We start from the raw sequence: 15388 nt of genomic DNA, 5'->3' as shown, positions 1-15388 counted from the left end.
ATGAAGATGATGTTTGTCATGTAATTATGAATTTTTGCGCATTTTCTTGTCACTGTGTTTTTATTTATTGTCATACTATTCATTTTTATTCGTCGTATTTTGTGCTATAGTTTTCACAAAATTTTCTTTATTTGTAATTTTTTCCCCTCTTGGGTTGTACGTTGGCGTGTTCATCTTATGTGCTCTTGTTGAACGAGCTTAGGAAGATAGAAAAACCCCGAATACAGGTATCAAAAAAGGTAAAATGCGTGGTTCTTTGAAAAGAATGGTGCAAAAATAATCGAACTGTGTTGTAAGGCGACTCGACTAATAGCAAAGCATTAATCTGTCACTACATTATAAAGTCTGGAGAAGAAAGCAGGCAGCCGAACATCGTGCACGGAATATAAACGTGAAAAGCTGTCTTGGAGGAATCATTTCTCGTTCAGTGGACGCATTACACACAAGGTGCACAGTGCTCGCTTCGCGAGGCCTATTGTACATGCACATTACACAAAACTACATCACAAGACAGCAAAGCATCTAAAATGTTGGAAGCAATTAAGAAGGGAACGTGTAATGCAAGCCCCAATCAATTTCCCTCTCGGCTCCAAGTCTGTAATGTAAAATTAATCTCTGCTTACTAGAAACTAGCTAGGAACTCCATTAAAACCTACACATTTCTCTAACGATACGGGAACATTAGTTATGGTGACGCTATAATTACAACGGCATTAAGGCCATCTGTGGCCTCCCCAAGTCCTTTCTCTTCTACTCTTTCCTCAGTTATTAAAAATGATGCATTTAACAACTAATTGTTGTCGCATCTGTTCTAATTAAAATTATGGCTGTTGATCGCACAGCTTAACAATGCGTGCATTGTTGCAATACCGCGTCTTGGTGTCGCTTGGTGGTGCTGCTGCTTTCTAACAATTAACAAAGTGCACGAGTAGGAGAATGCAAATGACTTCTGAAATTGACACGAAACTTTTAGTTCAATTGTTATGATAGAAATTAGCCAAACAAAATTCATATTATTTCCAACACTTTCTTTTACCATATACCAATAACTCACCTTGTTCTTTCTTTCTTTAATTCTTCTCTTATTCTTTTACTGCAGTAATACTGTGATTTATACCATCATTATATTAGCAGATACTTGCAATGTCATACATTTAGGAAATGGAAATTCATTCTGGATGTTATCGTCATCGCAAAGAAAAATTTAATGCCAGTCCAATTAGCAACAACGAATGTCAAGTTTCAATATTCGTCGTAATTTCAAAAGGTTTTAATTTAATTATGACTATGAAAGCATTTATTTTATAAGCCGATTACATTCTTTCTTTCAATTTTACTGCACCGAATCTTAATTTTAAAAAAAATAATTGCCATTATGTGATCTTTTCAAACGTACGATTTTTAATTAACTACTTTATCAATTCTCCACTTTAGTTTTCATTAACTTAGCAATAAAAACAAAAAACATACATTTTTTTTTAGTTCCTCCTGAAGAACTGGTGGTTCTGGATGAAGATGGACAAGAACTTTCGGGTGTGATTGGTCCATATGATGAAGGAGCTGATTTAGAGCTTCGATGTGAAGCCCTCAGAGGTCAGCACTTACACTTAGAACTATCCAAAGATTTAATTGATCAATACTCATCCGTCGATGTACACTAGGTTACCAAAGTATTGGAATCAAGTGCAAAAGATCAATTAAATTCCATACCATAAACATACGAAACTATGCCAAGTATTCCAATACTTTATCCACGCAGTGTACATTCGCATCCTCATCCTATATTGTATTTTAATATTTTTTTTTGTTTTCAGGAATTCCTCCACCTACTGTGACCTGGTGGAGAGGATCGACTCTGCTCGATGACACGTTCCATGTACTGTCCGAAGGGATTGTTCGCAATGACCTTTCCCTGAGAGAACTGCAGCGTTCTGATCTGATGATTATACTCACCTGTCAAGCCAACAACAATAATTCCACCGTGCCTGCGACTGCCTCCGTCAAGCTTGACCTCAATTGTAAGATATATTTTCACTGCAGTGTCATCCGTAGTGCGTGATATTTTAGACAGGTCAACTCATAGCAATATGTTGCTCGCGAGGAATTTAATTCTTAGAACAGCGCAGACATTTGGTTACATTTAAAGAGAAAATAAAGGAAGGTAGAGTAGCTTGCTTGCATTATGTGATTCCCCTCGGAGTATTGATATACATTTCAGTGGTTGTTTAACTTTCCTTTTCTCGGTTTGTTGTTCTAATGTTTTCAGCTCCTATTGCATGTATGTGCACGCGCGTGTGCGTGTCAACCAGGGTCGAATGCTGGTCTTGAAATTCACGCTTGCTCTTGTTATCATTCAGAGCGTGAGAGGCGTGATTGAAGTCTGATTAGCGGAATGAATTACTGACCATTTAAAACTAATATTTAGAAATTTATGTACATTTACTCGTACAAATACAACATTTATTTTACAAATGATATTTTATCTTTTTCAATTTAGCTACTTGAATACAAATTGTACCCTACGGTTCTTCTTTATGAACTGGTCAATAACATCGTCATAAAAAGTTGCTTGTAACTTAATTTTCCCAAGCAACACGCACACTTGTAAAGGCCGGTTGAAGCTCACTGGCTAGAGCTACTTTCACTGCGTATGGCCTGTGTTTAAGACGATGTGAAGGGAGCGGAAATGGCTATGCGCGCGCATGAAATCACAATGCCGCAGCGAGGATCTGGAAGCTCCTATAACCGAGCAAGCCAAGTTAGCTTTGACTAGAGGAGCAAGCATCGGCTTTCGATACACAATGCGAAGCTCAATTATTTCCGCGCAAGCTTAAGACGTCTTCTGTCTACAAAAATAAAAGCCTAAATGGAATGCTTATAAATGCATGCATTTATTAACAAATAAATATTACTTCTTTCTCAATTAATGAGCTTGCACAGCAAGCATGGAGAACTGTCAACATGATATTTCTTTAACCGTCATTAAAATGTAATTACGAAGTATTTCGAATTATTCTGATCTGTATAATTTTTAGTCCAAATGTTAAGTTCAGCTTTTCTCAAGAGGATGGGTGCGCCTGAACATCCACTCGGTGCCTCTGTTGTTCTTTTGAATCAGGTTAAAGACCGTCTGAGTAGAGGGATAACCCGACAATCTTTCACCTTGTTAGAATTATCTGACGCACCGAAGTAGGCGGTGGATCAGGTGCATAACTGAGATTCTCATCTGTTTTTAAAGCCCTAGAAATGATGGCAAATGAACCAAATAGTAGCGCCCTCCTATCGCTCCTAAGTTATTTATCCCAAAAGAGGCGTTACTTGCCTTATAGAATTGATGTTCGTTTATAGCTGTTCCACGTTATATATGAATTTATTATCAACATGCACGTATAGGTGGAGCTCCAAGATCACTCACCCGTGGAAATGTATTTGACAATGTATGTAAACAAAACCGACACAAAAATCTCCAGAAAAGGTGTGATGATAGATTTTTCTTCATTCAGAAACAGGCAAACAGGGGATGCTGTCAACTCGCATCATCTGTTTTCCTCCCGATCACAACATGATTTTTAAACTACGAATTCTCAGAATCGTCGAAATGTCACAAACGAATATTTAAAATGGAATTAATTTTTGTTTTTCGAGTCAAAGTCGTTCCGTTTACCAAGAGGTCGGTTAATTACTTGAATTAAAGATGAGAATGGCTTGATTTTATTGCATCTATTCTACCTAATAAGAACCCTTTCTTAATGTGCAGTCCAAGACATTTTGTATTGTAGAAAACGATTTTATAAAATATGAACTTTTTTCCTGCATTCTCTTGCAAACGTTACAGGAAAGTGGACCCTACACGGGATTCATATTAAATAAGGATTTAAATTACGCATTGTGTAGATATTAATGTGTGCCTCTTTACGACGACTGCTCATATTCTGTTTTGTGTGTTGCAGTGAGACCTGTCGATGTGAAGGTCACATCGGCTCGACGAACCCTCTCAGCAGGTCGAAAGTCCGAACTTGTCTGCCGATCCACAGGGTCACGACCTCCAGCCCGAATCACCTGGTGGATGGGCACCAAGCAAGTCACCAACACTACGGAGAACATTTCTGGCAACGGAAACGTCACGACCAGCGTTCTCCGCTTCTGGCCTAAACCGGAGGACAACGGAAAGTACTTAGGGTGCCGGGCGGATAACCCCCGTCTGCCAGACAGCACGGTGGAGGATGGATGGACGGTAAACGTGTCATGTGAGTGTAGTTGCTCAATTCACTGATTGTCTTTTATTTATCGTGAAAAAAATCACTCTAAAAAGATGTTTTGTTTTTATGATGCTAACATTCCAACCCCCCCCCGGTCAATGATGGAAATGATTACATGTGTAGGATCTTTGAACGTGCGTACACCGAGTTGCCAGTTTATTAGGTATAACCAGTCATTCTTGGAATCCACCACCTTTGCCATGGAAAGTATCACACGCGATACGAGAGTCCTCACATTTGATCTGATCTCAATCACCAGATTTTAAGCGAGCTGTGGTAATCAGCTGTTCATAATACGATCCGCTGTTGTTATGCAGTTTTAGGCATTGCCTCTATTTTGTCACCTATTAATCCCTTTAAAACCCACAAAACATTGTGAGCATATTAAAAACAAAGGGAGGTGCCTTCTCATTATTAAGTAGATGTATCTGATAAGTTGGCCACTCATAACTTGGTTGGTAGTTAACTATTTCAACTGATTCATATCCATCAGAAAAAGGATTCGTTTCTATTAAAGAAATTAGATATTAATTTATAAACAGATTGTTTGAATTCGAATTGTTAGCTCAAGTAACAAACGACACAGGAACAATCAACATTAAAAATCCAAATGCCTTTTAGATTTTTTTTCGAAGAACAGATTTACAAAAGTCCGAAATTTGAAATGAACAATCTTATCTGTCTCAGTTCTCTTCTGAGACGCCATTCTAGCCTAGGATCGTGCAGCTTTAAGAATCACTTATAAACCAAGTCTTGTAATTCCAAGGAAGAAACAAACGCATCAAATTTCAGAAGTGAAGTGCAGTGGAGAACAAGACTGTTCAATAGACTGAAGAATCTTCCTTAATTTAGGATTTTAAAAAAAGTTTCAGAAACTAAATTAATTAGTTCCACAGGGCGTGTTAAATAACTAATTACGTGGGCTTAGTACCTACCAAGTTCTCTCTAGTTGGCATTTCTTTATTTTTTTTATGTGATTACCACCAAGATTTTTGTTAAGTGTTCAGTAAGTTAGTGTACCGTGGGTGGAGTAAGGATTTTTATTAATTATATACATATTTGCATTTTTGTTTACATAATCTGGAAATCCTGCTTTCAAGACCAACCACGAAACTTGCTCGTGTCGTTCAGGATGTCAGTGTTGATGCGACATCTAGCGATGAAACTCATTTCTGCCTAGAGAGCGAACCTGTTAACCACCCGGCCAACCAGGCTGGCATATTTAATTACAAACAATCTTGTTTGTAATTTGGAAAAAAATTAGATACATTCTAGCAACTAGTGCATTCTTATTTTTTTTGTTTCCATTCAAAGATTTAAATAAAACCAATTCTTAGGTTGTGTGTTCGAACTAACTCGAAATTAAAAGATAGGATGGCTTTCCACTGTACTTAATTATTAAAAATTCAAATCGTGCATTTTGTCACTCCCGAATGTATTATTACGTATAAAATATTTCATTTCAGACGACTTCTATTTCGTACACGTTTTCCCCCTAGATGCCATTTATTACATCAGTATCTCGACTGCCCCTTTTACAAGTTTTCTCGGCTCAGCAATGATCCATCGTCACCCACCGCATATAAGAAGCCTTTCGATGACTGTTGATTTCTAAAATAAAACAAAATGATAAAAAGGGTCATTTAGTATCTGACAGTAGCCCAGAATATCTCCGTATGGTAGAGAGAGCATTACATGAATGAAACATGGCAAATATATCTTCACCTTCCAATAAAGCCACCCCCTGATTATTTGCATAAATTTCCGATTGTGAATGCAGTCCTTCTGATCTCCATGAAACAAAGATATACAAAGCTGAGTAAGCGCCCTCTCACCATTTTTACGATGAGAAAAAAAAAACGGAGTGATGACATCTTGTTTGTTTCAATAACACTTTAGATATATAAACAAAATATTTTCCAAATACAGAACGATAGAGGGCGTTTAAGTGCACAATTCTAGATTGCGTTTTTTTTATTTATTGGAATATGCAGTTTGTACTATTTTTTTCGATTAAAGTAAGGAAACTTTATACTATCAGATGTAGCTTTAGTGACAAAAGTGTCTCTTGTCAAACTGATCTTTTCTTAAGGGATCTCATAATATCTTAGGCAAAAGTTAAAGTTTAAGAACCACATTCCATGTTACGTCTTTGATTCATATTTCCCAAGAAACCAATTTTGTAATCTTTAAATAACCTCATAGCGATTGGTAAAGCCCAAAATAAACTTAACTTTCCTGACAAAAACAAAAGCTAATTCGCGTCTTTAATTTCCTAATGTCTCCCAACAGATATACCAAAAGTGACCTTAACGCCAAGGAACCAACACGAGGTCATTACGGAAGGTAACGATGTATATTTTGACTGTGACGTCAAGGCTAACCCTTGGGTGATCGATATTGCTTGGAAATTCGATGGAAGACCCCTGTTTAGTAATCCTCCCCTTGGGATCGTAGCAAGCAATCAGTCTCTCCTCCTGAAGAAAGTGCAGAGACAACATCGAGGACACTACCAGTGCTCAGCTTCTAACATCGAAGGAAGAGGAGAAAGCAGTCAAGTATTCCTGAAAGTACATTGTGAGTACAACACCCCTGTTATTGAAATCTTTATTTTAATATGCTTTTATCTCATGCTTCATTATTTATAAGCCAGTTTGTATTAATGAAATCTGGAGTCGCTCTGCAAAGAAATATTTTTGAAGATAACTGCTGGCAAATTGTGCTTTTTATAAATTTAACATTTTGTTCTTGTTAAATAACTAATTGTTTTTCTTTCCATCATCACCAAACATGGCAACACTTTATTATAAAATCACACTAAAAAAATAAAAAAGAATTTTGTATTCCTAAGAGGGGTATGTATTACTTACGAGAATGAAGTTCTTTTCTTTTCGAACCTTGATAAACAACAATCCACCCTGATTGTTAATGTATGGGTTTGTGTAGCTTGCAAGTTATTCTTACAGCTGGAAGGCTACACAACTCTACATTAAAGATGTAGAGTGATTCGCTCAGCACTCCGATTTTATTAACTTAAAGCAAGCTGGTAGTATAAATGATTCAGCCTGCAATATTGTATTTCTTCAGAAGCATTCTTGCTATTTATCAGAAGTTGAAGTTTTCTATAATGTCTTCTGCTTTTATAGACGCTCCCGTCTGTAAGCAAGGACAGAAGATCGTCTACGGAGTGGCAAAGGAAGAGGCTGCAAGAGTCGACTGTCAAGTGGAGGCCGAACCAGGTGACGTCACTTTTCGTTGGATTTTCAACAAATCTGCTGAACAACACAAAATTCACTCCTTTACTAGCGAAGCTACCCGCAGTGTGGCGACTTACATTCCACGTTCTCTGCAAGAATTCGGCACCCTCTTCTGCTGGGCGAAAAACATTGTCGGAGAGCAATTCACTCCTTGCGTGTTCACAGTTATACCTGCAGGTATGCGAACGTTTGCTAAAAATCACTTAGAATCCATTTTTTGGTGTTTATTCAATTTATTTTTACAATTCTATAAAATTTATTACCCAAATTGTACTCTTAATCAGTAAATTAAATGTTTAATGAACTGATGTTTACAGTAAAAGTATATCATTTAATTAGCTTAAGAGAAATTCTGAAAAGTACTACCTGCTGACTGCACTATTTCACTCCTCAATTACAATCGATTTAGTGGATCCAAAAACTCGGAGTAAAGTCGAAAGCATCGCTGTTGGCAATTCTGAAAATCTTACTTACTAAATACATTTTATCAAATTGAGCCGCAATGACCTTTGGGTTTTATTTGTCGCAAGTTCAATATTTAAAATCGATTTTAGTAAGAAAAAAAGCGTAATTACTTTTATTGATTAAAAAATCCATAAATCATTATATACAATTATTTCTTCATCTATTTAAATTTTCTTAACAGTCACCTTCTTTACTCTGGCCATATTTCAAACTCAGTTGCAAATTCGATGCTAGTTCTTCGTCCTAATGAACTCTCCTAAAATCGCATTTGCCCCAAGAAAACAACGATCTTCCAAGTGGTTCCCTAAATGGCAGAAAATATGGTAGTGATATCGCTAGTTCTTCGTGACTTTGCACTCACTTAACCCTACTTGGTAATGAGGTTGCATTTATTCTGTAGCCATTAGCCAACAGGCCTGGAAACGTCTTACTCTGTATAATAAACTTTGTTATAATGGCCTTGTAATTGCACTTCACATAAGCAAATAGGTTCGGTACATCTGTGTGAGTGAGGAGGCTCGGCCGACTGTTCATTATGCATCTAGGCCATCCTTGTTCTGGAATAAACAACTAACTCATTTCTTCAGCTACTCCCGCATCATGGCTACAGTTGCATCTAATGATTATGGACCCTTAATGATTCCATGGATCAATCATTTATCTGTGTAAGGTCCAACAGGCACCACTTGTAATCCCTATTGCTTATTTCGTTTTAAAAACTAACCGATGTCATTTACTAGTCTGTTAATGTTCAGCATTTCAAGCAAAGCAAAACAAGTTAATATGATTGCCGATGTTTGCAGGGCACTGTGTTGTAGAATTCTGTTTAAAAGATGAATTGTAGAATGTTTACTAGCTATTTGCTTTTTCTTACCTATGCAACTGTGTTTTTCTTTCAATTTGTTTCTAAGTCTGTTGTTCGTATAGAAATGCATTGAAAACGAAACGATAGGTTCCACGTGTGCCATTCGGAAGCAGGTTTTAGAGAGAATATTCGGCTTTAATATGTAGACGAACATCTCAACACGTACATTTCATCTTCTAACGCAAAGGCAATACATATTGCAATAAACATGACAATAGCAGTGGTGGCCAAATGTATCAGCCTCATCGATTACGTGCGTTTAGTACAAGAGTATTAGCATTTCGTTTCAGGATTTGAACAGATGTCAATGATGACCCACGGTCGGGACTGCTCTCAACAGCTGACACGGACACAAACAACTCCCTTACTAAGGATGAGGACATTCAGAATAATCTTTGTATGAGAATAAGGCGTAGTTCTCTGACAATTCACGTGAAGCAATTCAATGTATAATTGCCTCCAAAATGAACTGTGGTTGCGATCAAAGCGAGATCATGTGACCTGATTCACTGCAAGTAAATCGAAAGCTACCAAGCAACGATGGGAAAATGTTTCCCACGAATGCTAGCTTTTAAAATCAAAACATTGTTAACAAACTAAAAGGTGCCGTTAGGTGGCGGAAGATGAGTTGATTTTAGCCATCTTGTCGGGAGAGTAGAATAGAAACAAAATATAGGAAGTCAGAAATATATTTCGTGTTAAATAAGTCATTCTTAACAAGTAACATTTTAAACATCATATCATTTTATCGAGATTTTTAATTAATCTATAGCTACAGTTTTGTATATCACTGCAATAAGTAACATGCCATTTAATAGATGGATTGTGCTCTAGCTTATCTGTTAGGCTTAAGTATATATTTTTTAGTTTTACGTATGTTAATTTTGAAACCGTTGCTGTAGTTATTAACTCTACGTCATACATCATCCTCATTTACGACATAGGCATAAATGGCAGGTGACTTCATACATTTTCCCCCGTGTGTTGTATCAAAATCACATCGAACACAATTAGCGAACTGCTTACTCATTTCGCTAAGTACCTCGGTGACATCGTTGTCCATTGGGAATGCCCACGATTGCTGTTTTTATTGTTGGGTCTCGTGTTTACCAACTTCCATTCTTTATTTTATCATTCGTATAAGAAAGAAATTCGGTTCACAGGTACTTTTCTTGCTCATATTTTATTTTTTTTTTTTGTCTTTAAGCGTTTAGCGAAATATTATAGTCCGTTTTAAACAGTAAATTGTCAAGATCCTTCCTGTGTGCATTCTTCTCTGCCTATAATGCGTTTTTAACATCAGTAATCCAGTATTTACGAATTTGTTTTACGATTTATTATTTCATGGTATTACGATTCTGCTATCTGCATATTTCATCATCATTTTGATCATTTATATCCAACAGATCATAATTAATTTTGTATATATTACTCCTGTTCTGACTGAAACAAATTTGCATCTTTAATTTTAACCTAACTGCACAGCTCATCTTATTCTCTGCAATAAATTGTAGGTAATAAAATTGCATATTGTATTGATCATAAGAGGCAAAGTTGGCGAGTAAGTTGGTACATTCTTATCAAATTACCGACAAATGAACAATTATGAAGGTCTGACAGTGAAACATATGTAAAACTGGTTTACTTAAAATTTATAACTAACGGAGGATCTTATGATTACAATAGTCTATTTTAAAAGAACATTAATTAACAGGCCCCTCTAACTCCCCACACGTACAGTATGTAGTTTATGCTCTGCGACTTCTCGTATTATAGCTAAAAGCCTATAAAAATAAAATCATGCGTGACCAGCTGATAGACTTATATGTAATCTAATCTAGTCTTATTTTACTAATATTTTATCTTTCATATGAGTTTGCATTTAGGCTTTACATTCTTAAGAGCTGGCCCCGAGTGTTAAGCTTGACAGCTGACATACTTATATTATTTCCATAAACGCAAATAGTCTGCTAATGGGATATATGCATGAGTTGATATGTAATTACTGCAATGTTAACGCTAGCAACAGATATAACAGACAGAATTCCATTACGAGGTCTGGTATGAAATATAATATACGATACTTATTTAGTTATGTATTTCAACGAAGTGCTTTTTAGATAGCTTTCTTTCTTATTTGTTTGTTTCACTATTAGTTTGTCTTTTTAGAGGGCGGGGGGTTAAGTCTTCAAGGAAATACGTCTGAAGGAATGTGCTCCATTGAAATGAAGTAGTTGAGCTAAATGGAGAAAGTTAGTTTAATGAGGTTGAAAGGTGGACTGCTAATGGATGCTGCTACATATATTCTGATGTGTTTGGTGAACAATAGTAAATTGTATTTGTGTGGTATTACACAGCCGAAGTAAGCTATGGAAGCTGTGTGTATTGTATCTGTGAATTGCGTGTTTTCGTATGACTGGTTTGCTTCGTTTCTTGGAGGGAATATCGAACTTCGTTGAGATGGTTTTGTGGACAAAAAACAATCTGTTGTCGGACGCAATGACTGGCCTGAAATAGTTCCACCGAGTGGCTTCACAGTGAGTTAAGAAAAACTGTATGAATGTCTCCTGTAATTTTTCCAAAATTAATGTCGACACATGCAAGAAGCTATTCCACGATTTAACAATTGTGGAGTCCGCAATTAGGCTCCACGTGTGATGTAGCGAAGAAGGTATTAAATGATATGCTTTTAAAATATGCAGTACACATTGCTGAATCATAAAGTTGTTCTCTCGTGCATTTGCTATCAATGTTTAATTTATAAATTAGAAGCTTCCTCGGCATTGAAATAAATGCACAATTTATTTCAATGACTTAGAAGTGGAGCCATTACTAAGATTTAAACTAACATCTTTAGAAATGGTAGAAGTACGGGGCATATCCCAAGCAGTCGGCATTGCAAGCTTACATCTCATCGCGTAAAAACCCAGATGAGTAAATAGAATTGCTAGAAGCATCCTGAGTTTCATAAAATAAATAAGCAAAAATAAGCATTTTGGTGGAAATTTAAAAAATCATTCAATGAACAGAAAATGAAATCGGTTAACAAACGTAAATTGTAGATTATCATTCAGATCACGATGTAGCCATCATCATCACGATCACCAATCATTGAAATCACCCTTAAGGGATGCGCAGGAGAATTCCGGTACTGCCAGATTTTATATTTCAGTACACAAAGGTCTTGGTTGTCTCTTGGGTCATTTTCCTGCCATAACCAAGCAACCAATTGCTTAGTTGCCATTCAGTTAAAGAATTCCGAATACTTGTGGTGGATTTATTTAGGAGTGTAACATCAATTGCATAAGGTAGCGTTGGATCTGAGTTGGATAATTTGACATCACAATTAATTCCACGTTCCTTCAAAACGTGCTCCATAAAGATGACAAACGAGTGGCGAGGAACACATATTTCCAGCCTGGCACCTACTTTTACATCAAACCCTCCTCCTATACATCATTTCTAATTGCTGATCTACAACTAAAAATAAGTTGTGTTGTTGCTCGCTGTGATATCCAATTTATTTACATCATGTAACGGTAATGCTTTAATAACTTTTCTCTTGGCACAGATGCCTTTTCATTATCTACAACTTAAATACAGATCCTTGTTATATTCCCACGATTTCTTGTTTTATTTATCTTAAAATAAAAATCCCTGGAATGTGCATAGAAATTTCTTCGTAATTCTTACATTGTTTTATTGTCTCTTTTTATTTGAACTTCGAACCCTGACCAGGCTTACCTTAAACACCCAGAATATACCATCAGTCGATTTTAATGAGAGTGTTCTGAAATTAAGTCGCTTAAATTTAGATTTCAAGTCACTTGTGTCATCTATTATTCCTTTTCATCCTTCACCCTCATCATAAGAGTCTCCATAACTCAGTCGATCCCGTCTCGGAGGCGAGAAATCTGAAGATGAGCCAGCCGATCTCATATGAAGATTGTTTTGTTTTTTTTTTGCAAACCGGACAAACGAATATTCGTATTTAAGAGACATTTGGCCTCGCAGCTTTAGTTCCTTCGGCTGTAAATCGAGACAACACACCTGACCTTCGTAATATTCTATATTTTCCTTAAAATCCTCCTATCTTCTTAAGACAGTTTTAAACAACCTTATTACATTTTTCTGGATACTGAATGATTTTGATGTTACAATCTTTCGATACGCTTTCGTCTTCTCCTTAACTACGTCTTTAACTTCTTCAGTCTACCACGGAGTTCTAATTTTCTATCGTTGTAGACAACTTCCCTGTATTCTTCTCTCTTTGACTGAATTAATCCATGTTTTCTTGGGGTCTGCCTCTGAGTATCCAAGATTTAATAGTTTATCGGTCTCTTTCATTTTCACCCCTCCAATGGTATTTTTATATTTTACAGTTCATTTCTGAAAGCTGCTTGACTTTGATTATTTTTTAAAAACTTCTGTACACATTCTCAATGATATTGATCTCGAGTGTACAGAGTACACAAGGACATACAGAGGATTTGAAATCTGCAGAGTAACACAGTCAATGGAACTCTTATTTCTCATGTTCTTTCCACGAATTTGTGCATGTCTTATGTTGCACCATGAAATTTCTGCATATAATACAGTGTGAATTTGTGTTATGTATCTAATCATTTGAAGATGATCAGTCTATCCCAGAATTAGGCGAATATGCCTGTAAAAAAAATCCCTTTGTCTTCTTAAATTTGTAAAGGTCTCTCTAATCTGAGAAAAAATGAATATTCTTTTTTTTTCAGTTTTAAAATATAATTTTTATATTTTAAAATGTTACGCAAGCTATAATACATTAGTATCGTGGGTGGTCAATATAAACACACACACGCACGCACAGAGAAGTTGCGGTGATTGCATTAAGTTTTCCGCATTCCTTCTATAATTCATCGTTCCCATTTCGGGGACCTACCTAATGAATCCCTTTGTGATATTTTAGTTGTAAATATTTAAAACAAAGTTTCCATTGGGGCAGTTTGTGTTTATTTGCAGCTATTTTTAATATAATTTGTAGTTAATTCCTTCAGAACCAGTGATTTATCTCACCCTAAGGAAGTGAAAACAGTATTTCCGATACTCATCTTTGTAGCAAATAATATGCAATTTTCATGAATTACTTAAAGCAACCTGCTAATATTGGGCCAGGCGTTCAATTAGCAGCTAAACACGTGATATTCAGTTGAATAGATGGGAAAGTGCTCTACAGTAGATTAGAGAATGAGGACGGTAACTCGTCGCCATCTCATTTTATAGCAAAAGAAGGTACGTAATAAAAGTGAAAGGACACGGCTTTAAACTCTGACACTTACGAACCCTATCACTCAATACCAAACAACGTAATTTAACTGATCTACTTGACTATGTAATACTTACGTTCACTACATTCGGCAAACAATTTGTTAAAGGACACACGCTCATATGTTCATTTATTTAGCATGATGCATTAGTTGAATTGCAAACACAATAAATAGACAACGGTACAAAATTGAAATAAACTAGTAATGCGATCAGGAGGTTTATGACAGAGAATTAGCTAAAATTAATCTCCTACCCAAATTAACGCTTGGTTCTGCAAAAAAGTAATGTTTACAGTAGAAGAGATGATTATGCACGTGTTGTAATTAGCCTACATCTCTAGAAAAATAAAGTAATTCAGTCATTTGCATGCCGTAGGGGATCAGTTTCTTGGCTCATTCTGTCACTTGATTTTTTGTTGTCGTTTCAGGTCCTCCAGATCCTCTTAAGAACTGCAATGTCACCAACAGCACAACAGACTCTTTGACCGTGAGCTGCGATGAAGGCTATGACGGGGGATTGATACAACGCTTCCACCTGGAGGTCTACAACTCGGTTCAAGAACATCTAGAGAGCAACTTGACGTCAAGAAAAAGTCCGGACTTTTATGTGTCAGATTTGGCCTCGGGAACAGACTTTGTTCTTGTCATGTACGCAGCAAATGTGAAAGGGAAGAGTAGCTCGGTGGTGTTGAAAGCGAAGACCCTTGAGGATCTGTCCAAACCTGCAGGTGGGTGGAGTGATTGAAAAACTCTTCCAGCAATATTGGATTATACGATGTTTCATAATATAATTTTCTTGTGCACCGTTCATTATTTATTAATTTTAATGCGCTTTTTTCTTTCTCTCTTGATAATAAGGAGAGAAGACAATTTTAAGTTTCTTAGTTGTACGAAGTTCTTCCTCTTGGAAATTCGTTGCAGCTTCCGTCAGTTCACTACCGAGAAATGCAAACTAGTATAAAGGATCTAAATGTGCCGTAAGTCATTAAAATTGTCAAAGGATCAAAAGTATAATGCTTTTTTTTTTTGTAAAGCAGGCTGCATTTAGATGGATAAAATCGTTTCGTTTCTCTTTGTATCCTATGGGCCACCCGTGCGCCAACATCTATTCTATTACTACCCCCTTAGGAGTACCCTCCGTACGCTTCTCAGATGGAAAGATCTCGGTTCGAGTTTCACGACAGAACCTCTGTATTAATATGGAGGACAAAATCTTAGCCTTTGATCGTCTTAAGTAAGCTA

At 36.5% G+C, this 15388-nt stretch overlaps 1 protein-coding gene across 1 annotated transcript in view; it reads left to right on the top strand.

Moving 5' to 3' along the window:
• LOC150100938 (protein turtle-like) overlaps positions 1 to 15388 on the top strand; it is a 139226-nt gene that overhangs the window by 94843 nt on the left and 28995 nt on the right. Inside the window, exons 5-10 of the mRNA XM_090401938.1 lie at positions 1483 to 1593; positions 1815 to 2018; positions 3951 to 4247; positions 6552 to 6836; positions 7406 to 7693; positions 14575 to 14874. Coding sequence (XP_090258064.1) covers positions 1483 to 1593; positions 1815 to 2018; positions 3951 to 4247; positions 6552 to 6836; positions 7406 to 7693; positions 14575 to 14874 — 1485 coding nt within the window. The remainder of the gene's footprint in view (positions 1 to 1482; positions 1594 to 1814; positions 2019 to 3950; positions 4248 to 6551; positions 6837 to 7405; positions 7694 to 14574; positions 14875 to 15388) is intronic.

The sequence above is a fragment of the Typopeltis vanoorti genome, chromosome 12 (genome assembly GCF_054136105.1).
Source record: "Typopeltis vanoorti isolate ZY-2024b chromosome 12, IOZ_Tvanoo_1.0, whole genome shotgun sequence".
Classification (NCBI taxonomy): Eukaryota; Metazoa; Arthropoda; class Arachnida; order Uropygi; family Thelyphonidae; genus Typopeltis; species Typopeltis vanoorti.
The sequence above is the reverse complement of the archived record's forward strand: the minus strand, read 5'-3'. Positions and strand labels throughout refer to the sequence as shown.